Genomic DNA, 17,464 nt, shown 5'->3' on the forward strand with positions numbered 1-17,464 from the left:
TCTATAAAACTACAAGCTGTCACGTAAAAAAAAGTACAATAACGGACGTATAGATCGATTCTGTCAACTTCTAATCAACTTCTAATGATTTTTACCGCACTTTCGCTGTGAAATCACCTCTATGTTCTGATTAATACTAAAATAATAAACTGATTCTACTAGTAAAACAGTCAGAGAGCATTAGGGCGTGGAGGGATTGCAATGAGACAACTGGCCCCCTGCTGGTCTGAAACAAGAATTTAAGGGATGAATACTAACTTCATAGACTGAATGAACATCTTACTTAGAAAGGAGAGTTTCTCCATAGTAGAATAATAAATCCTTTAAATGGTGACGGTCAGTCTTGGGAACAAGAACAGGACTTCTGAGCTATTTGACTGCAAAAGGTGCAATCTGAAACCTGTAGCGGAGAAAAACACAGTCTATCGACAGAAATTAGACACCATGGTGCTGAACGGACAGTTTCTCTATAGATCCTCTACAGTATTAATTACTGTGTATTTAAGCAACAAGCTGTTCTAAATCACTGTAAACAAAGGCAGTAACATACCAGTGTAATCATAAAGAAGGCAAATGTTCAATCAATTCTTAATTTTTTAATCAATAAAAAAAATCTATATTACTATCTATTACTAGCCTATATTATTATCTTTTTTCCGTCTAGCAATTTAGTTCTTGAACAGTTGCCAAACACAGCGATTGCTAAAGTACCGGTATAAGTGTTGGATTATGATATTAAAAGGATACCTTAATTAATATTTAAATTGACTGTCGTGGTGGGACGTCTGCGTTTTTTGATTATTTTACAAGGACTTCAAATGTGATTCATCCAATTAGAACCGACACTAGCTGTTGATTTTAATAATTTGTTTTATTTGAAATGAATATGTAATTCTCTACCGTTGACTGCAGATACGTTTCATTGTGTTATAATCTCCGGCAGTGGCGGACTCAGGCTGTTTGAAGGGCAGGGGCGAAAAAATAAAAAGGGCACCTACTGCACGACATGGGGCCCCACCAGCGCGCAAAAAGCTATGATGCATCATGTATGATGAAAAAGTCTTCATCCTTGATTAAGATTAACATTATGTTATTAGGCGATCCAGATTAAAAGTATAACCACACCTCTATGATAAAAACACACAGGGAACTATAAACCTTTAAAATGTTTATTTCACAAACACCTCTGAAGTAAAACACAGTAACTACATCTTAGAAGGTTACTTTACAACTTGAATATAGTCTATTATCGTGCAAAAAAATATCATGCCACAGAAAAGCATTAAGTAATAGCCCACTGTAAGAGATTATAGGCTATGCCACAAGGTCACTATAAACTCATCGCTGAGTAGGCTATCACAAACACACTGTAAGTGCCAAAAAGAATATAGTCATTTTTCGTTAGGGATGCAAAATGAAATGGTGAATAAAAAGAATATATGAAAATTGCACTCACATAGGCTATAGTCTATCACCACTAACCATTATCACCTTCAAAATAACAAAAAAGCTATCAACTCCATAATCCCAAAATGTAAACAGTTAGATTTATAGGCCTACTGTAGATTAGGGGCTTTGTTTGCTTTGTTTGTAACAGGTTAGGGAAGGATTTTTACACTTCTGCTTGATTTCCAAATTGAGTCCATAGGTTAGCATAGAATCAGCTAAGCAAGGTACCTGTTTAGTTAGCTAGCTCCTTAGGCATCTAGGCTAAAAAATGTGATACAGCTATCTATAAAAGCACTTGCAGTGTACATACATTAGTATGTAGTAATGCATCATTGGTAAAACTCAATCTTTACAACTTCAAAGAAAGCTTGCTGTATTAGCTACCTCACACAGTAGTAGGATGTCAGGGTTACAGCTCAGACTGTATTAAGCCCCCTCTGACATCTGAACATTCTAGAGGGGGTGTGGCTAAAACTGAAAACTTAAATGGATGGAATAGATGTAAGTTTTTAACAATGGGAATAAGTATTTTAAACTTTATTGTGTCACCGTTGGCAACAATTTACTTTGTCTTTTACTATCAAATACAGTTAACATAACATAATCTAACCTAACCTAAAGGGTACATTGAAAAATAAAAAACAGGGACAGTGCAGATGAGATTACATCAAAATGCTAGCTAGATATTAGCCTGATTTATCGGCCCCTTGCAAAAACGCAGAAAATATTTTTTAGCGGCCATACAATGTGTTTTGAATGTAAGCAGGGTTTGGGAGGTAAATTCAAAATCTTATCAAAGTATTTGGCGGCACCCCTAGACTGTCGTCATGGCACCCACTTTGGGAAAGCCTGCCCTAGAGAGGACACGTTGTAGGGGAGGCTGTAGGGCACTGCATTTCATTTTCTTCACTGGGATTTTTTTCTCTTCATTGCAAGGGCACTTCATCGTGTTTTCTCACTTGGAAGGGCATCTAAGAGGGCACTTCATGAGTTTTTCATCAGAAAGGCACCTGTAGGGAACCTCAAGTTTATCCCATTGTAAGGGCACCTATATGGCACCACATCACATTTTCTCCACTGGAGGGGCATCCATTAGGAAACTTCCCCACATTCTCACGCATGTAGGGACACCCTTTACAGCACTGCATCACATTTTATCCACTGGAGGGGCACTTCTCCATTAGAGGAGCACCTAATTGGGCACTTCATCATGTTTTCTCACCTGTAGGAGTACCCTATACAGCACTGCATCCCATTTTCTCTACTGGAAAGGGCACCCTTTGGGACACTGTCATGTAGGGGCGGCATAGAGGGCACTTCATAACGGCACCCTTTTCCATTGGAAGGGCACCCATAGGGAACGCCAAGTTTAGACCATTGTAAGGGCACCTTATAGGGCACTGCATCACGTTTTCTCCACTAGAAGGGCACTCATTAAGACACGTTATCAAATTTTCTTGCTCTAGAGGGCACATCATCAGAATTTATTGCATGAAGGGGCACCCTAGAGGGCACTCAATCATTTTTTTCCCATGTGAAGGGCAGCCAATAGGGCACTTCCTCTCGTTTTCGCCACTCTAGAGGGCACTTTAGCAACGCTTTTTCCCCGACTCTGCCAGTGATCTCCGGGATGATAATTAGTTATTAAATTGTTATGGATGCATTGCATATGAATCTATCCATAGCACTGCACATAATCATATTTATCATATGAAAAAAAAAATAGTGTTCGTGTAATTTGCTTTTATTGTACCACATTCAACTCTCAATACTACTTGATTCATGCCACTAAATCTTTCTCTGAATCTGACTGCAGATATTCTCTTCTTAGTGACGTGCAGAGCTCAGCAAGTCAATCAAGAAATTGGTGTCAATCACCAAACCTGCAGTTTCCTTGTCATATTTACCCGAAAGCTGAGGTGAATGGTATTTTCAAGTAGGAAGCTCATATCTCCCATCTTTCCCACGGGACGCGAACGCAGCATTGGAAGCGGCTTTTCTCCCTTCTTCTTCTGGACACTTTTAACCCGGAAGTGTTTTTCCGTAGCAACAAAACTAGACGGCTAACCATTATTTTGCTGAGCTCAGAGACCTTTTTTGACATAAATTTCCCCACACACAATTAAAATGGTAGGATGTGACGTCTGCCTCACACTTATTTAATATTTAATATCTGTATTCATACTGGCGTTATGACTGTAGCGAAATGTTTACATATAAGATACATTTTTGATAAACTGCTAGCTAGCTTTCTGATGCTAATACTTGGGGCTAGTCGGGCGTTGCCAAGTAAGTTAGCATTAGCCTTAACGGAGTGTAGCTGTTTACTAGCTAGTTAGACAGCTAATACTTTCATGTCATTCGTTAAAGCTGATGTTTTCATGTTGTTTTGTAACTTAACCTCGTCATGTTTTAAATCACATATCAAATTAAACGATTAAACGATAACTCATCTTAACTGTTTACCAGGCTGAAGTAGAGGAAGCTCTGAAGAGAATCCAGAGCCAGAAGGGAGTGCAAGGAATCGTAATTGTCAATTCAGAAGGTAACTAACATAGTTTACCAAAATAGTTTTTTTTTTTTTATGTGTGTAATTCAACTTTACCCGAACAGAGCTACTTTCTCTTAGGTGATTTGTGCTGTTTGTTTGCAGACAGTTGTTTCTGATAGTTGTGTTTACCAGCCAAGGCTCCACCCAGTAACGTTACCAGCAGCAGTAAACAGTCCAAGTAACTAGCATAGGTCTGATTTAACTCTGTGCGTCTTTCTCTTTTTCTGTCTCTTTCCCACCCCCCTTTCTTGTGTGTGCTTGGTCAGTTTTGGAGTATAAGCAGTGGAAGCCATATTTATTTATCTGTATTCTGTTCACATAACACACAAAGAACAAAAAAGGAAAGGTGACCACAACATTTCTTTGTGGCGCTCTCGCATAAACAGTGCCATGTCTGTTTTCATAGTTAAACACTCTCTCTCTCACTCTCTCTCTCTCTCTCTCTCTCTCTCTCTCTCCCTCCAGGCATCCCCATCAAGACGACCCTGGACAACTCCAGCACGGTGCAGTACGCAGGACTGATCCACCAGCTGGTGATGAAGGCCAGGAGCACCATCCAAGACATGGACCCCCAGAACGACCTCACCTTCCTCCGCATCCGCTCCAAGAAGAACGAGATCATGATCGCTCCAGGTGAGATGCTATTTAAACCAGAGAAGTGCACCTTCAGTACACCTGCAAAAAAAAAAAAAGTTTGGGATCTTCATTAGGAAGGATTGGGAGGTGTGTGTCTGGAAAAAGCTGGAATTCTGAAAGAAAATGGAAAAATTGCATCCTTTTAATATCAGATTTCTCTCTTTCTCCCCAAACTTGACGCCTTTTCTTACTTTACTTTTTGAGATGTGATTTGAGAATATCCTCCCATAATGTGAATTCTGCTGCACTTCATGATGAATTATAAACGTGATCCGTTGTATCCGAGTAAGCAAGTTAACACAGTACCTGATTCTCTACACAATAATAGCAGTGGAAACAGGTAGGGTGACGTGCTTCTAGGACAAATCTACACTACCAGTCAAAAGTTTGGACACGCCTGATTGAATGTACTATGTTTTTCATTCTCTTAAAGCCATTTTGATCTAAAGGCTTATGCTGAAATGCTTGAAATCTGTTTCTTAGACAAATATAAAATAGTGAAGTTGATCCTATGTATGAATTTCTTTCCAAAGCCTTTGCTTTTCCATCAAGGCAAAGGGCGGCTACTTTAAAGAATCTAAAATATAAGATAGTTTTGATTTGTTTAACACTTTTTTTGGTCACTGCATAATTCCATTTGTGTTATTTCATAGTTTTGATGTCTTTACTATTATTATAAAATGTGAAAAATAGTAAAAATAAAGAAAAATGCGAGTGTCCAAACTTTTGACTGGTAGTGTAGATTAATTATTTTATTATATACATAAATACACCCACCCATGTCCATACATATATACATACAGTATCTTTTAGTTTTCCAGCCCTTGGCAGGTGAGGCAAAAAGTTAATTTCGGACGCTGCAACTGGATCAGCCGGCGCTGAGAGGAAAGCGATACCAGACTCCTGAATGGGACAGAAATGAGAAAAGGAGGCGTGTTACATTTCCAGAGGGTGACATGGACAAACAGTTGCTAAGTATTTAGTGAAACAAGCGCAGTCTCTGTTCTTTCACAGTTTTCCCTTTATATTAAACTTTCACACTGCACACCAAAGTGTTTTTTTCCCATCCAAGGGGCATTGGGAAAAATCCAGAGCCACAAACAATGTCATGCAAAATATTTTGTGTCTCTTTGTATTGGACTTTTGAGTAAAGTGTCTTCTAGTGCTGAAATGATTAGTCGATTAATCGATTAGGCCATCGACAGAAAATTAATCAGTTATAATTTTGATAATCGATTAATCATCATTTTAGTCATTTATCAGATAAAAATACTTTGGGCATTTTTTGGCTGCTGGTCAGACTAAGTAAACAATTTTAAGAATCACTTTGGGCTGTGGGAACTTGTGATGGGCATTTGTCATTATTTCTGAAATTTTATAGACTAAACCAAAAATGTATTAAATAATCGTTAGTTGCAGCCCGAGTGTCGTCCCTTTGCATAAGGCTCTGGTATGTTTTTACAGAAGTGCTAAACGTTGTGCTCTCTTCAGATGTCCTAACCGCCCACAGTTCAGTTCGATGGGGAAATCCTCTTTCACCTTGTTTGGGGAGATAAATCAGGAGTAATGAGATTTTCAGATATTTGAGGTTTTCTGCCTCAGAGCCGTATGATGTGGGAGGAGAGTGACGAAGCAAACCCAGCTCAGATGGTCTCATCAGCCAAAAGCAAAAATCAATCAAGAAGAGTATTTTTGCTTTTCATGTTGTCAGTAAAGCTTATTCTGCCACACTAGCTGTTATAGTAAACTGCAGCCAGACACCCATCACAGACTGGAGGCTCTTATGAAGTCCAGTTTACAGCCTCTGCATTGCAGTTTCCTATAATCTGCAACCAGGGACGATTCAGCTTTTTATGACCACATCATGTCTATTGATAATCTGATTATAAACTAATAGGAATGGGACAATGTGCTTATCTCACGATACGTTTTGATACATGATATGGGGTTCACGATTCTATACAACCACGATACGATGTAATAAATAAAAGTTCAATGACTGACTGTGCAGAATTATGTTTATTTCTGAGACACATCTTTCTAGCGATGGCATTGGCTGCTAGAATGTAAACAACAATTTAATTTTTATTATTATTTTAATTTAAAAATGTTATTACAAAGTTCAAATAATATAATTTGGATGGAGAGCTTGTGAAACTGTGATGGTCAAACTGTCTCATTTGTGATTACTCCAGCAGAATAAAATGGAGCTAATATCACAATAAAATTTTCGGACCCACGATACGTACTGTCATATTTTTGTATTGCGATATATTGAATATTGGTCATTATTTTGAAGCCATTATAATTCATCTGACTTGGTGAGTTTTCCTTTACAAGATCTGTGAACTCTGAAGTCAGAAAAGCTGATTTTGTTTAATTCTCCTGCCCTTTCCTTCACAGATAAGGACTATTTCTTGATCGTCATTCAGAACCCCTCAGACTGAAATGGAAGGACCTGCCGCCCATCTCATTTCTGTCTTTATCTGTCTCTCATATTTAAACAGCCAAAATGTTTTTTTTTGCTTTGTTTCGCTGAATGAAAGGCTCCAAGTTATCAGACGCTCTTTTACGCACTTACTGTACAAGAAAGTAAAAGCAAGATTCAGAGGTAGATGAAATTTTGTGATTTGATTGGAGTGAGAAGATCAGGTCCCTCATTGACAGGATGTCTGAGCCGTAGGACAGTCGATTTATTTCATGTTTTATCATTCCATTTCTGTCTCCTCCTCTATCTACCATGCATAGATCAACATGTCACTCTGTAGCAAGATGTAAGACGTGCATACCTGCTGAAATACCTATGGCTGGAGTAGGAATTGTAACGCTGGACCAGTGTACGCAATACGCATGTCTGCACAACATACAGACAGAGAGAGAGAGAGTAATACATCTTAAAGTCTGAGGATGTTCAATGCTTTTTTTCAGTTTTATCTTAACTGAACTTTTGAAGACTTAGGGTTTTTATTTATTGTTTTGTTGGCAATAGTTGTTGAAGTACAGTATTTTCTTTGGTGAGCAGCGAACTACACACTACAAACATTTCTCTGCTCTTGCCATGCCATTATTACAGTTTGCGTTGGTTATTTGTGACACAAATAAAAAAGTGGAAAATGTTGTCTTGTGGTGTTTCTGATGTGTCAGTATTTACAGATTTGGGGGGCCAGTTTCCAAGACTTGCATTAATATTAGTTTCAGAAAAGGCTGAAATGTATTTACATGGGAAATCTCCATAGACAAATGATCTTGGTGTAGTAGTAGGGGCGTCATCTACATTGTTGAGACCAACTAGGAACTGAACACATGCAAACCAAATTATTGTCTTGAACAAAATCGTACCTGAGAGTCTGAAAAAGGCAGAGAAGGGAAAGGGGTTTGAGATGTATGTGAAAAGACAGGATTGATAAATCTGGCATAAAAATGACTTGTGCAGCTTCTACAAATGCTTCTTCTCATCAGTGATATGAGTGTTAAATATAAAGGTGGGTAAACTACAGTATAACCTCCAGTTGATGGTCATCATAAGGCATAAAATCACCAATATATACAAAAAATGTTTCCAGGAACCATCAGTTTATGCTTCCCCCCCTTAAAACACGCTATTCTTATATAAATAACATCTGTTCGATGCCAGTTACAATGATGTATAGTGTGAATTTATCTCATTAAGATTTGTGTCAGGCATAAAGATGTGGCTTTACCCTTCGTGACATCTCCATCACCGTTTCCTTGCTTATGAAACTCAGAAAGAGTTGGTGGAAGTTTCCTTTAAACCCGGAGGATGACGTCAGCGCCTTGGTTTACTTGCTTTGTTTGTCCGGAGCGGTTTGGGTTCAGTAGGGAACAGACTGACTGGAGAGACGACCAATAACACTCAACTGGATCCACTGGCTTTCTTTTGGAGCAAGTTGCGTTATAAGCAGCTGTACTGTATATTTAATAGGTTATAATAGTGTAGCAGCACCGACGATGCCATCCGACAGACCTTTCAAACAAAGAAGGACATTTGGTAAGAAACTAGCTAACGTTAACTGGCTGAAATCAGTAACAGTGACGTTAGCTAGCTGGCCTGCTAGCGACCTAGCTAATCTTGTCTGTTGTTGACATACATGGCATTCATCTTTTGTAATGTAATGTTAACGTTACAGCGTCTGGCAACTGTTTGAAACTCAGTTTTATGGCTAAAATCGACAACTTAAGTGAATTTCAGACTTGAAAGACGCCTATGTCCAGTTAGTTAAGATTGTCTTGCCTGTGTAGGTTTTTTGATGGAAATCTATGCAGAATTAAGGGTGAAAAAATATTGTCAGTAACGTTAACCCCACTGTTATGGATAGGCCAGGCCTCTACCCCGTTTAGTGCTAATGTTAAAAGGCCATTTAGGTCACTATCACTTTAGCTTGGCTAGCCTTGTAACGTTAGCTACCAGGCCTGTGATTACAAGCATTTAGCCAGCTGGATAGCTAGCTGAGTGTATGATTAGTTAACGTTTCGTGTTAGCTACGCTATGTAGCTCAAAGGAAAACAACTTGTGCTGACACATTATCCCAGTACACGTGTTCAGTGAATTATGTTGTAATTTGATGCCAAATGACGGCCCTATGTTGGGAAGGGAGGAGCCAAGAATCAGTCCATTGCATAATCTTACCAAACACAGAAATGTGGCAGTGTGGGGGCAGAAAAACAAACACTCCCCTTTCAGAGTTGATTTATTTAGTTTAATCTGTTGGTAAAGTTACCTGATCGCCACAGTTAGGAATAGCACTGTGCTTGCTTATTAAGGGAGAATGCTGCACAGTGATTGACTGGCCTATCTTTGGCTTGTGGCTGTAGTTAACCTATTTTATTATGTCTGTCACCCCTGCTTGGCTGTTTGTTGGTGCACTCTGATACACTGACACACATTACTCAGGTCTTATACAGCTCTGGAAGCCCTTGACCTGAGATCAGAGTGAGTAGATGTTAGGTCAATGATAGGTTTAGAGCAGTGTCTCTCAAACTATGGGCCGTGGGCTTGTTGATGTTGATTATACATTCCAAGAGTAACATGTTTTCACAAACTTTGGGACACAGATTGAGAGACTTATGTTCTCATTTGGCCTGAAATGGTTTAATATTCCCTGTTTTCAAAGCCTGGACAACAGAGAGAGGCCTACATTTTTTTGTATTTTTTAGAGACTAGGTGTGGCAGTGACTGTGACTGTGAGAGCTATTTTGATGCAAAGCCAAGGAAGGGAGTTATCCCAAGAGTAAGATAGTAATATCTGATTAATAGCTTCCAGACTTTGGTCAGTAGAGTGGCCTAAACCTTTGTTTTTTATGAATAGACCTATATTCTTTAAGCAACGTAGCTGGGGCATTGACCATCTTACATAACCGAGGAAAGAAAATACCCCAAGAACTAAACAAAAGAACCATTTACAGTTCACAGTTGTTCCTCGACGCCATCTGAGCTTTGGACCCTGTCAGTGTTGGAAAAACAGTCCAGGTTTTTCTGAAATGGGGCAGTAGGCTATTGTCAACTTTATGGAGGGCAGGGTATGTTGTTGAAACAGATAGTGAGGAGGTAAAAACATCACAAAGCATCACTGAAGCAGGTACTGGACAGAAAGGGACACTGCAGAAAAATGGAGACATGCACATACAAATTATATGCAAAGTTATTAAACATGTAAATTGAGTTACCACACACACAAAGGACCAAAAGACATTTATTTATAAAGAACGGCTTACAAAAGATGTTTGCAACAAAGTGCTTTACAAAGAAAACAAAAGGACACAAATATGTGACTTAAAAACAAGAGAAAGGTAAATGAATAGTACTAAAGCGTGCATGCATGTATGCTTATTGATGTGTACAAGTGCATGAGTGTGGTTGTGAAAAAACTTCAAGGCAATCTGGGTAGACCTGAGAATATCAGAACCACAGTCAGTATAGTGGGTTAGACATATACAGTAAACACATTACAGGAGTGGAAGGTTGCATGGTTAGTTCATACACAGTTTTGTCTCTAATGTCGACAGAATGTCTTTCATGGGAAATGACTTCCCATGAAATAGCCTGACCGATGACTGAATCCTAGAGAAATAGCGATAATCCTGTAAAGATTTAACAGATTAAATTCACGTCATAAATGAGAGGGAGATGTGGACGAAGGAGAGGAGACAGGTTACGCTTGAATGATTTTCAAGCGTTGAGGCAATTAAAGGATTCTTTAGAAATCTGTGTTTAAAGCTGCACCAGGCAACTTTGCACTTTGGCGGCCCCAAAAGGCAGCAGGGATTAGGCAAGTTTTAAGGACTTCATTACCCAGAAATCCTGTAACGTGATGTCAGTAAACCGCACACTCCTCAGACCTAAATGTTTTCTTCTTAGTGGCAGGTAGGGGCGGAGATGGTGGGGGAAATTAATCTTTTCCTAGCAGGTTCAACCGTCGTTGGTGAGTCCAGCTTTTTCTGGACGGAGCGCTTGCTTGCTGCTGTTTAGGAGAAAGTTTTGTATTTTGTTCTTAAGTTTCAATTTGTGACTCCAAGAATATTTCCTGCCAGTAACCATACCCAATGCCAGAAATGAATTTGTTAAACAGGGCGAATCTACAGTGTCTCCATTAGGGGGGATGGGATGCTTTTCTCTGTTGAAGCCCCGCTTTGTGATTTAGGCTCATACAACAGCCTATATTTTCACATAAAAATCTTGCTTTAATATGTATTTCTTTGGATGTATTTCCGTATCATTTGCAGGCTAAATTGGATTCCTCTAAATATGAATAAAGTCTAGGCTTAGTGTTTAGGCTACATGCATGCACACACACATACACACTTCTCCCCTAAACTGGTACAATCGCTGTTATGTCTGAATGCTTCTGCTGTTGCCCATTTTGTTCTATTTTCTGTTTTTTATTGTGCTTGTATTAGTTATTTTTTTAGAGTTAGAGTGTTATTACTACTTTGCTTCCTTTCTTTGTTTTGTATGTCTGTGTAAAGTCTTGTTGTGACACCTGACGGTGTAAAATGCACTTTAAATAAATTTGATTTAATTTGACAAGACATCAATTTACAAACTTCTCTTAGCTATGGGTCGTAAATTATTCATCGGGGCTTGTTTGTTGCTAGAGTGGAAAGATGTTTTAATGAGCCTGATTCTCCGGGTAACAATACATTCCTCATTTAGAGGTGAAAAGTTTTGAAACCAGCCTGTTGGTATTAGCAGGGGGAACTTGGGTTTTTATTTGGTAAAGATCTGGTGAAAATGTATTTTGGAGTTTAGGCCTCATGTTTATGGATTGTCTGTCTGTCTTTGTTACCCGCAGCTGACCGGTGCAAAGAGGTCCAGCAGATCCGTGAGCAGCATCCCAACAAGATCCCGGTAAGCCGCTGCAGCTTGTTATGATTTGATTTTAACACAACACACCTTCCTCCTTTCTAATACAACACAATACATCGGCCATGTTTTCACACTCAACTGGTGATCCATATTTCCCGTTAAAAAATCTGTGTGTGGGTGCACTTGCATGTACTTGTACTTGTGCGCATGCTTGTCTAGCCAATTGAATGTCATGTACATGTGATGAGTGTAGAAACGAGAGGACGGTGTGTGTGAGATAGAAGTATAAAGTAGAGAGGTGTGTGTGTGTGTGTGTGTGTGTGTGTGCTGTCTTGTATACACAGCAAAAGTCAATGCATCATATGGGAAAACTGATATAAAAGTAATTTAACAATTTTAACCATTTGACAGTCAATGATGACGGGTGTCTACAAAACCTGTTAAGCAATATGTGGGATACAGATTGACTGTTGTTGCTCTGCCCGCTGCAGGTGATCATTGAGAGGTATAAGGGAGAGAAGCAGCTGCCCGTTCTGGACAAGACCAAGTTCCTGGTACCTGACCATGTCAACATGAGCGAGTTGGTCAAGATCATCAGGTAAACACACACGAGTTGAAAAATGACCTTTTCAACTTGTTAGCCAATTTTCCATGCCATAATGATACACCTATTTAACAATAAATGCCCAAAATTGATATTTTCTTGTATTTTTATATCAAATTCCATTACATTTGCTTCCAGGAAAACAGAGTATCTTTAATGGTGACCTCATGCTGCACCAGTAGGTGTAAATAAAAATTCCCACCAATAAAAGCATCACAGATTTTTGAACTATCCTGCCCCTCCACTCCTCCCATCAAATAAAACTGCCTTTCTCTGCCTAACTGATCTCCTATTGGTTTACACTTTTGAATGATCCTGCCCTGCGTTATGTCCCGCCCCAACATCCTGATTCAACAGGAAATGCATCACATTACGGAAGCAAGATGCTCTCAAAATGCAGTTTCATAGTCATTAAAGAGCAAATGACTGACTTTAATTCCCTAACCTCACAAAGAACAGAGGTACAAGAACACACACACACACACACGCAGAGGAGCATGCTGTGTGTGTTACTGCTCAGTATATTGGTACATAGGTTGTAGGTTGTGTTTGGTTGCTAAATTAGGTAACAGTGTATTGGTTAAGTTCATTGAGGTGTATGTTTGGTATGTGTATATATATTTGGAATTGTCTGTGTGCATGCGTGTGTGTGCTGGTATTTTTTTATGTAACAAGAGAGCGAGTGTGTGTGTGTGTGTTTGCATGTTTGACAGCCTTGCTCAGACACCTTGTGAGAGTCTGGTTTCTCAGGCTGCTGTTGACCAGTTTGTTTACAAGCCTGAACACTGCGTCACTAATGAAGGAAGGAGTGAGTAGAGGAGCACTGCACCTCCAGTGAGATTAGCAGGGCAATAAATAAACATTTTACTGTCCTATAGCACAAAACGACCATGATATATCTGTGGGGGTTGATAGGGTTATTAATCAATATCAATGACTCAACAGTTACTTCACCAGATGCTGAGATTTCTGGCTCACTTTCTGTCCCGTCTGTTTTGGAACAAAAACTCCCCGCCTGTTAGAGTTTCAAGTCACTCCCAATCCCTCTCCACCTACTGGCATTTTCTACTACTCAACGATGGAGGACGGTGCTATGAGCGAGTAACCAGCATCGCATGACATGCCAGAAAAAGCATATGACAAAGCATATTATTATTATTACAGTTTTTTAGCATTGTGATACATTGCCTCTTCACTAGACGTTTCTGTTGGATCAGAGACAGAGAAATGCAGTGAGCCAAATACAGTATGTGTGATTGCGTTGGTCCTGACATCCTGAAAACGTACAAATTGAGGCTTGAGTTCAGTCTGCCATCTGTTCAGTCCTTCAGTTTATTTGGAAACGAAATAAAAAGGCTTCCACACACACATTGCATCAGTCCAATTCTGCGATCTTTAAAATGAACAAGGTTAATTAATACATTTTTAATTCTAATCCATCACTCCCTATGGGTGAAGAAGTGTCCATACCTGACCCCAGAATGTAATTTGGGCAAACAGGGCGAATCCATGGGGTCTCAAATAGAAGGGATGGGATGCACTTCTCTGTTGCAGCCCCACTTTGTGATTTAGGCTGGGGTGATTTAGATGGGTGTATTTTTCATAAAAATCGTGCTTAGTGCAGCTTAAAGTGATTGCGGTTAATATAGAATATACTATTAAAAACTTTATGAAATTGTTGGAAATGGTGGAAGAAAAGTAGGAAAATGGGGAAAACTCAATTTAAACTGAACTGAAAACTGTAATTTGTCCAAAAAAGAAGGAAAAATTGCATCCATGCTGTGTTTTAAACCTGGACAAGTGCAGAAATACAACATGGGTGGATGGCAAGGAGGGAGGGAGGGATGGAGGGAGAGGATGGCTTGTACTTAACACATCCAGTGAAGCCAAAGTGCTTTGCAGGTAGGTCCAAATGTGAATAAATGATGCAATGTTTGGTCCAGAAATAGTAATGCCTGAATTTCCCTCCCCTCCCCTCCCCTCCCCTCCTCTCCCCTCCCGCCCGCAGGCGTCGTCTGCAGCTGAACCCCACGCAGGCCTTCTTCCTGCTGGTCAACCAGCACAGCATGGTGTCGGTGTCCACGGCCATCTCCGAGATCTACGAGCAGGAGAGGGACGAGGACGGCTTCCTCTACATGGTCTACGCCTCGCAGGAGACCTTCGGCTGCTAGGGAGGAGGAGGAGGAGAGAGGGGAGGAGGGAAGGCAAGGCAGTACATCTTCAGGTGCTAGGAGGGAGGGGGAGAGGGTGGAGGAGAGGGGAAGAGGGAGAGGGGACGCTCTAGGGGAAAAGAGAGGTATCAGGGGGCGGGGTTAAGAGTCACAGAACGAGCCTGTTTCCCCCCCCAAATCCCCTAGCCAGAAACCACCATACTCCAGGATCCACGTAGCACTCTGTCAGACAGACAAGTCTCTGTGACAGACCCCTCCATGTCTCTCTCTTTCTCTCTCTCTCTCTCTCTCTCTCTATCACTCTGTTGTAGTCGAACGCCCTCCTCATATCGGTCAGTAAGTACAACACTAGCTACAAACACCAGAGGAAACCCTGTGCATCTTCCCCGCCTCAGAGACACAGAACTCGGAATTAGAATTCAGAATCGGAATGGTTCCGATCATTCTAATTCTATGTTCTCTCTTGTTCCTTTGGTCCCATTTTCTGACTGCTTTCTCTGTTCTGAAGGGGTGGGACAAACCAACCAGTGACCAGTGAGTTTAGAAGCTGGCTGTTAAGTTCCACCAATAGCGCTATTGATCGATTTGTGACCCCACCCCTCCACCCTAAAAAACAAAACAAAAAAAACAACAAAATTAGCCAGGCTAAACTTGAAACCAGGCAGTCGCTTGCAAGCCAGTCGGAGTTCATGATGTAATTTGAAGCTTGGCTGAAGCCATTGATACTGCTTGGTGTTATACCCTCCCATATGTACGCAGATGGAAACAGCACAGTACAGCACAGTTAGGTTCATAACTATCCAGTAATTTGCTGTGTTTTAGCTCTCAGTCACTATTCTCATCATGGCAACAACAGCAGAACAAGCTAGAAGATTAGAGTCTTAGTGATTGTTGTTCTACCTTTTGATTTTAATTTTTTTTAACTCACATTTTAGTTTTTTTAATTATTGTTTTTTGTTTGAGATATTAGATGTAGTTTAGTTTGTGTCATATATCTGGTTCTGAGTTTGTTTTAAATCAGTTTTAGTTAGCCTGAAGCTCAAACTTGCCAACTCACTACTGGCTACCACTGAGCTGACAGTCGGGCTGGAAAATTACTGTAATTCTGGTAGATTTGAAAGCATTTACAGTAATCTCACATGTGCAATACTCTATCCACTTAACGCCCTAGTAGATTCCCGCACCATGAAAGACACTATACATAAGAGCAGTAGCACTATTCATCATATATCGTCTGTCATACCAGTGGCTTGTACACTACACCACTCCCTCCCTTGATAACAGCTACTGTAGCTACTACCAGTACTCAGTCAAGGAAGGGAAGTTAGCTCTAGCGTCACTAGCCACACGCTGCTAAAGTTTGGCTGTGGCTGGCAAGTCAACGGCAAGTTAAAGTTCTTGGTCCGGCGCCGGCGGTGAAGCGAATCGCCCCGCTCAGGCCTCGGCGGTCTCTCTCTTCAGAGCATTGACCCATGTTTGTGTCTCTCTGTCCTGTAAGCACAGCACATCTGTCATGTCACCAGTTCACCTGTCAGTCCCTCTGCCCAAGCCCCTCCCACATTCACCTCATTCACCCATCTTATCGTCTCATAACCAACCAATCAGGTGAAGCAGATTAAAAGGCTTATTGGGTAGATTTTAGGCGGCCGTGTTTGAACGGAGACACAAGGGATGCGCTCAGTTCAGACGGCTTCCAAGTTAAATGCTGAACTTGCTTCTCAGCCTTGTTGTGTCTGTTTCCTGCAGGACTAAATACAGCTGTAGTCCTCCGAGTTGAAACAAAACGCAAATCCAGGGAACGAGTTGAGCGTTAACGGGAAGCGTTTACCTTGAAACTGAGTGCGCTTGTTTAGGATCCGCAGGAGAGGAGGGGAGGTTGACGCCACAGGAGGCGAACAAGGGGTTACAAGCAACTGCATGGGAATAATATTAGAAAGTGGGTTTGTTTAGACACACTTAGCGGGCCTGTTTTTAAATTTGGCACGCTTAGGCGGTGCAGCGAAAAGCCAATGAAAATGATCCTGTTTTGTATTTTGAGCAAAGCTTGGCAGTTATCAAATCCTAGTAATGCGTTTGATCTGAGGTAAAATGACTAAGAAAGTCCATATGCTGAGTAGGAAAATAAAAGAAAGGCTTCTCTGGTGCGTCAATTTCAAATTGGCTTAATTCAAGAACCCAAAAAAAAGGGAAATCCACACTCAAAAAAATATCTCAATTTATTTCAAATAAAAAATATGCAGCTTGGCAAACTGAAGATTTTTTATTTGAAACATGTCAAATAAATCAGTGAGTGTGGATTTCCCTTTTTTTTTTTTTTTTTTGCATCTGCGGCAAAAAAAATAAGCCACTGCACTTGACTTGTATCCCCGGTGTGTGTCTCCTGTTAGGGCGATACCCCCCCCCCCCTCCCCCTCCTGCCCCATGATGGAGAGCTTGTAAGATTGCAGCGTGTGTGTTATGGTAGCATAGAGTTGAGCATTAGGGATATTAAAAAAGGTATTTAATGTAGGAAACGAATGAGCTTCTTTTGCACATATATTAAATTAATACAAATATAATAAGAAACGACTTGGCATTGAATTTTTTTAGGAATTTAATTACTGTATCTATATAACAATTATCTATTCTTTTTGTATCTGCTCCACTCTTTAGGGCACTGCTCTCTCTCTGTATATGTTTGTCTGCCTTTGTTTAATAAGACTTTATAGATACAGAAAGGGTTGTGATGC

The 17,464-nt window shown here is 40.3% G+C and overlaps 2 protein-coding genes across 3 annotated transcripts in view; both read left to right on the forward strand.

Annotated features, from left to right (window-relative positions):
* Positions 1–7,754, forward strand: part of dynlrb1 (dynein, light chain, roadblock-type 1) — a 242,234-nt gene extending 234,480 nt beyond the window's left edge. Inside the window, exons 1-4 of one of the 2 annotated variants that reach the window (XM_071900056.2) lie at positions 3,499–3,579; positions 3,919–3,994; positions 4,466–4,633; positions 7,040–7,754. In XM_071900056.2, coding sequence (XP_071756157.1) covers positions 3,577–3,579; positions 3,919–3,994; positions 4,466–4,633; positions 7,040–7,083 — 291 coding nt within the window. In that variant the 5' untranslated portion in view covers positions 3,499–3,576 and the 3' untranslated portion in view covers positions 7,084–7,754. Of the gene's footprint in view, positions 1–3,498; positions 3,580–3,917; positions 3,995–4,465; positions 4,634–7,039 lie in introns of those variants that run through there. The other variant, XM_078283569.1, reaches the window with a different exon arrangement.
* Positions 7,755–8,481: 727 nt separating this feature from the next.
* map1lc3a (microtubule-associated protein 1 light chain 3 alpha) lies at positions 8,482–14,772 on the forward strand. Its single transcript, XM_071900055.2, has 4 exons — positions 8,482–8,645; positions 11,947–12,002; positions 12,452–12,558; positions 14,573–14,772. The coding sequence occupies exons 1-4, from the start codon at positions 8,606–8,608 to the stop codon at positions 14,733–14,735; spliced, it is 366 nt and encodes a 121-aa protein (XP_071756156.1). The 5' UTR covers positions 8,482–8,605; the 3' UTR covers positions 14,736–14,772.
* The last annotated feature ends 2,692 nt before the right edge of the window (positions 14,773–17,464 follow it).

The sequence above is a fragment of the Centroberyx gerrardi genome, chromosome 5 (assembly GCF_048128805.1).
Source record: "Centroberyx gerrardi isolate f3 chromosome 5, fCenGer3.hap1.cur.20231027, whole genome shotgun sequence".
NCBI classification, from domain to species: domain Eukaryota; kingdom Metazoa; phylum Chordata; class Actinopteri; order Beryciformes; family Berycidae; genus Centroberyx; species Centroberyx gerrardi.

Excerpts from the sequence above, each read along its gene's own strand:
- map1lc3a (XM_071900055.2), top strand. The coding sequence starts at position 8,606 with ATGCCATCCGACAGACCTTTCAAACAAAGAAGGACATTTG. Across the intron at positions 8,646-11,946 it reads CAAACAAAGAAGGACATTTG|CTGACCGGTGCAAAGAGGTC; the intron begins GTAAGAAACTAG and ends TGTTACCCGCAG. Across the intron at positions 12,003-12,451 it reads AGCATCCCAACAAGATCCCG|GTGATCATTGAGAGGTATAA; the intron begins GTAAGCCGCTGC and ends TGCCCGCTGCAG.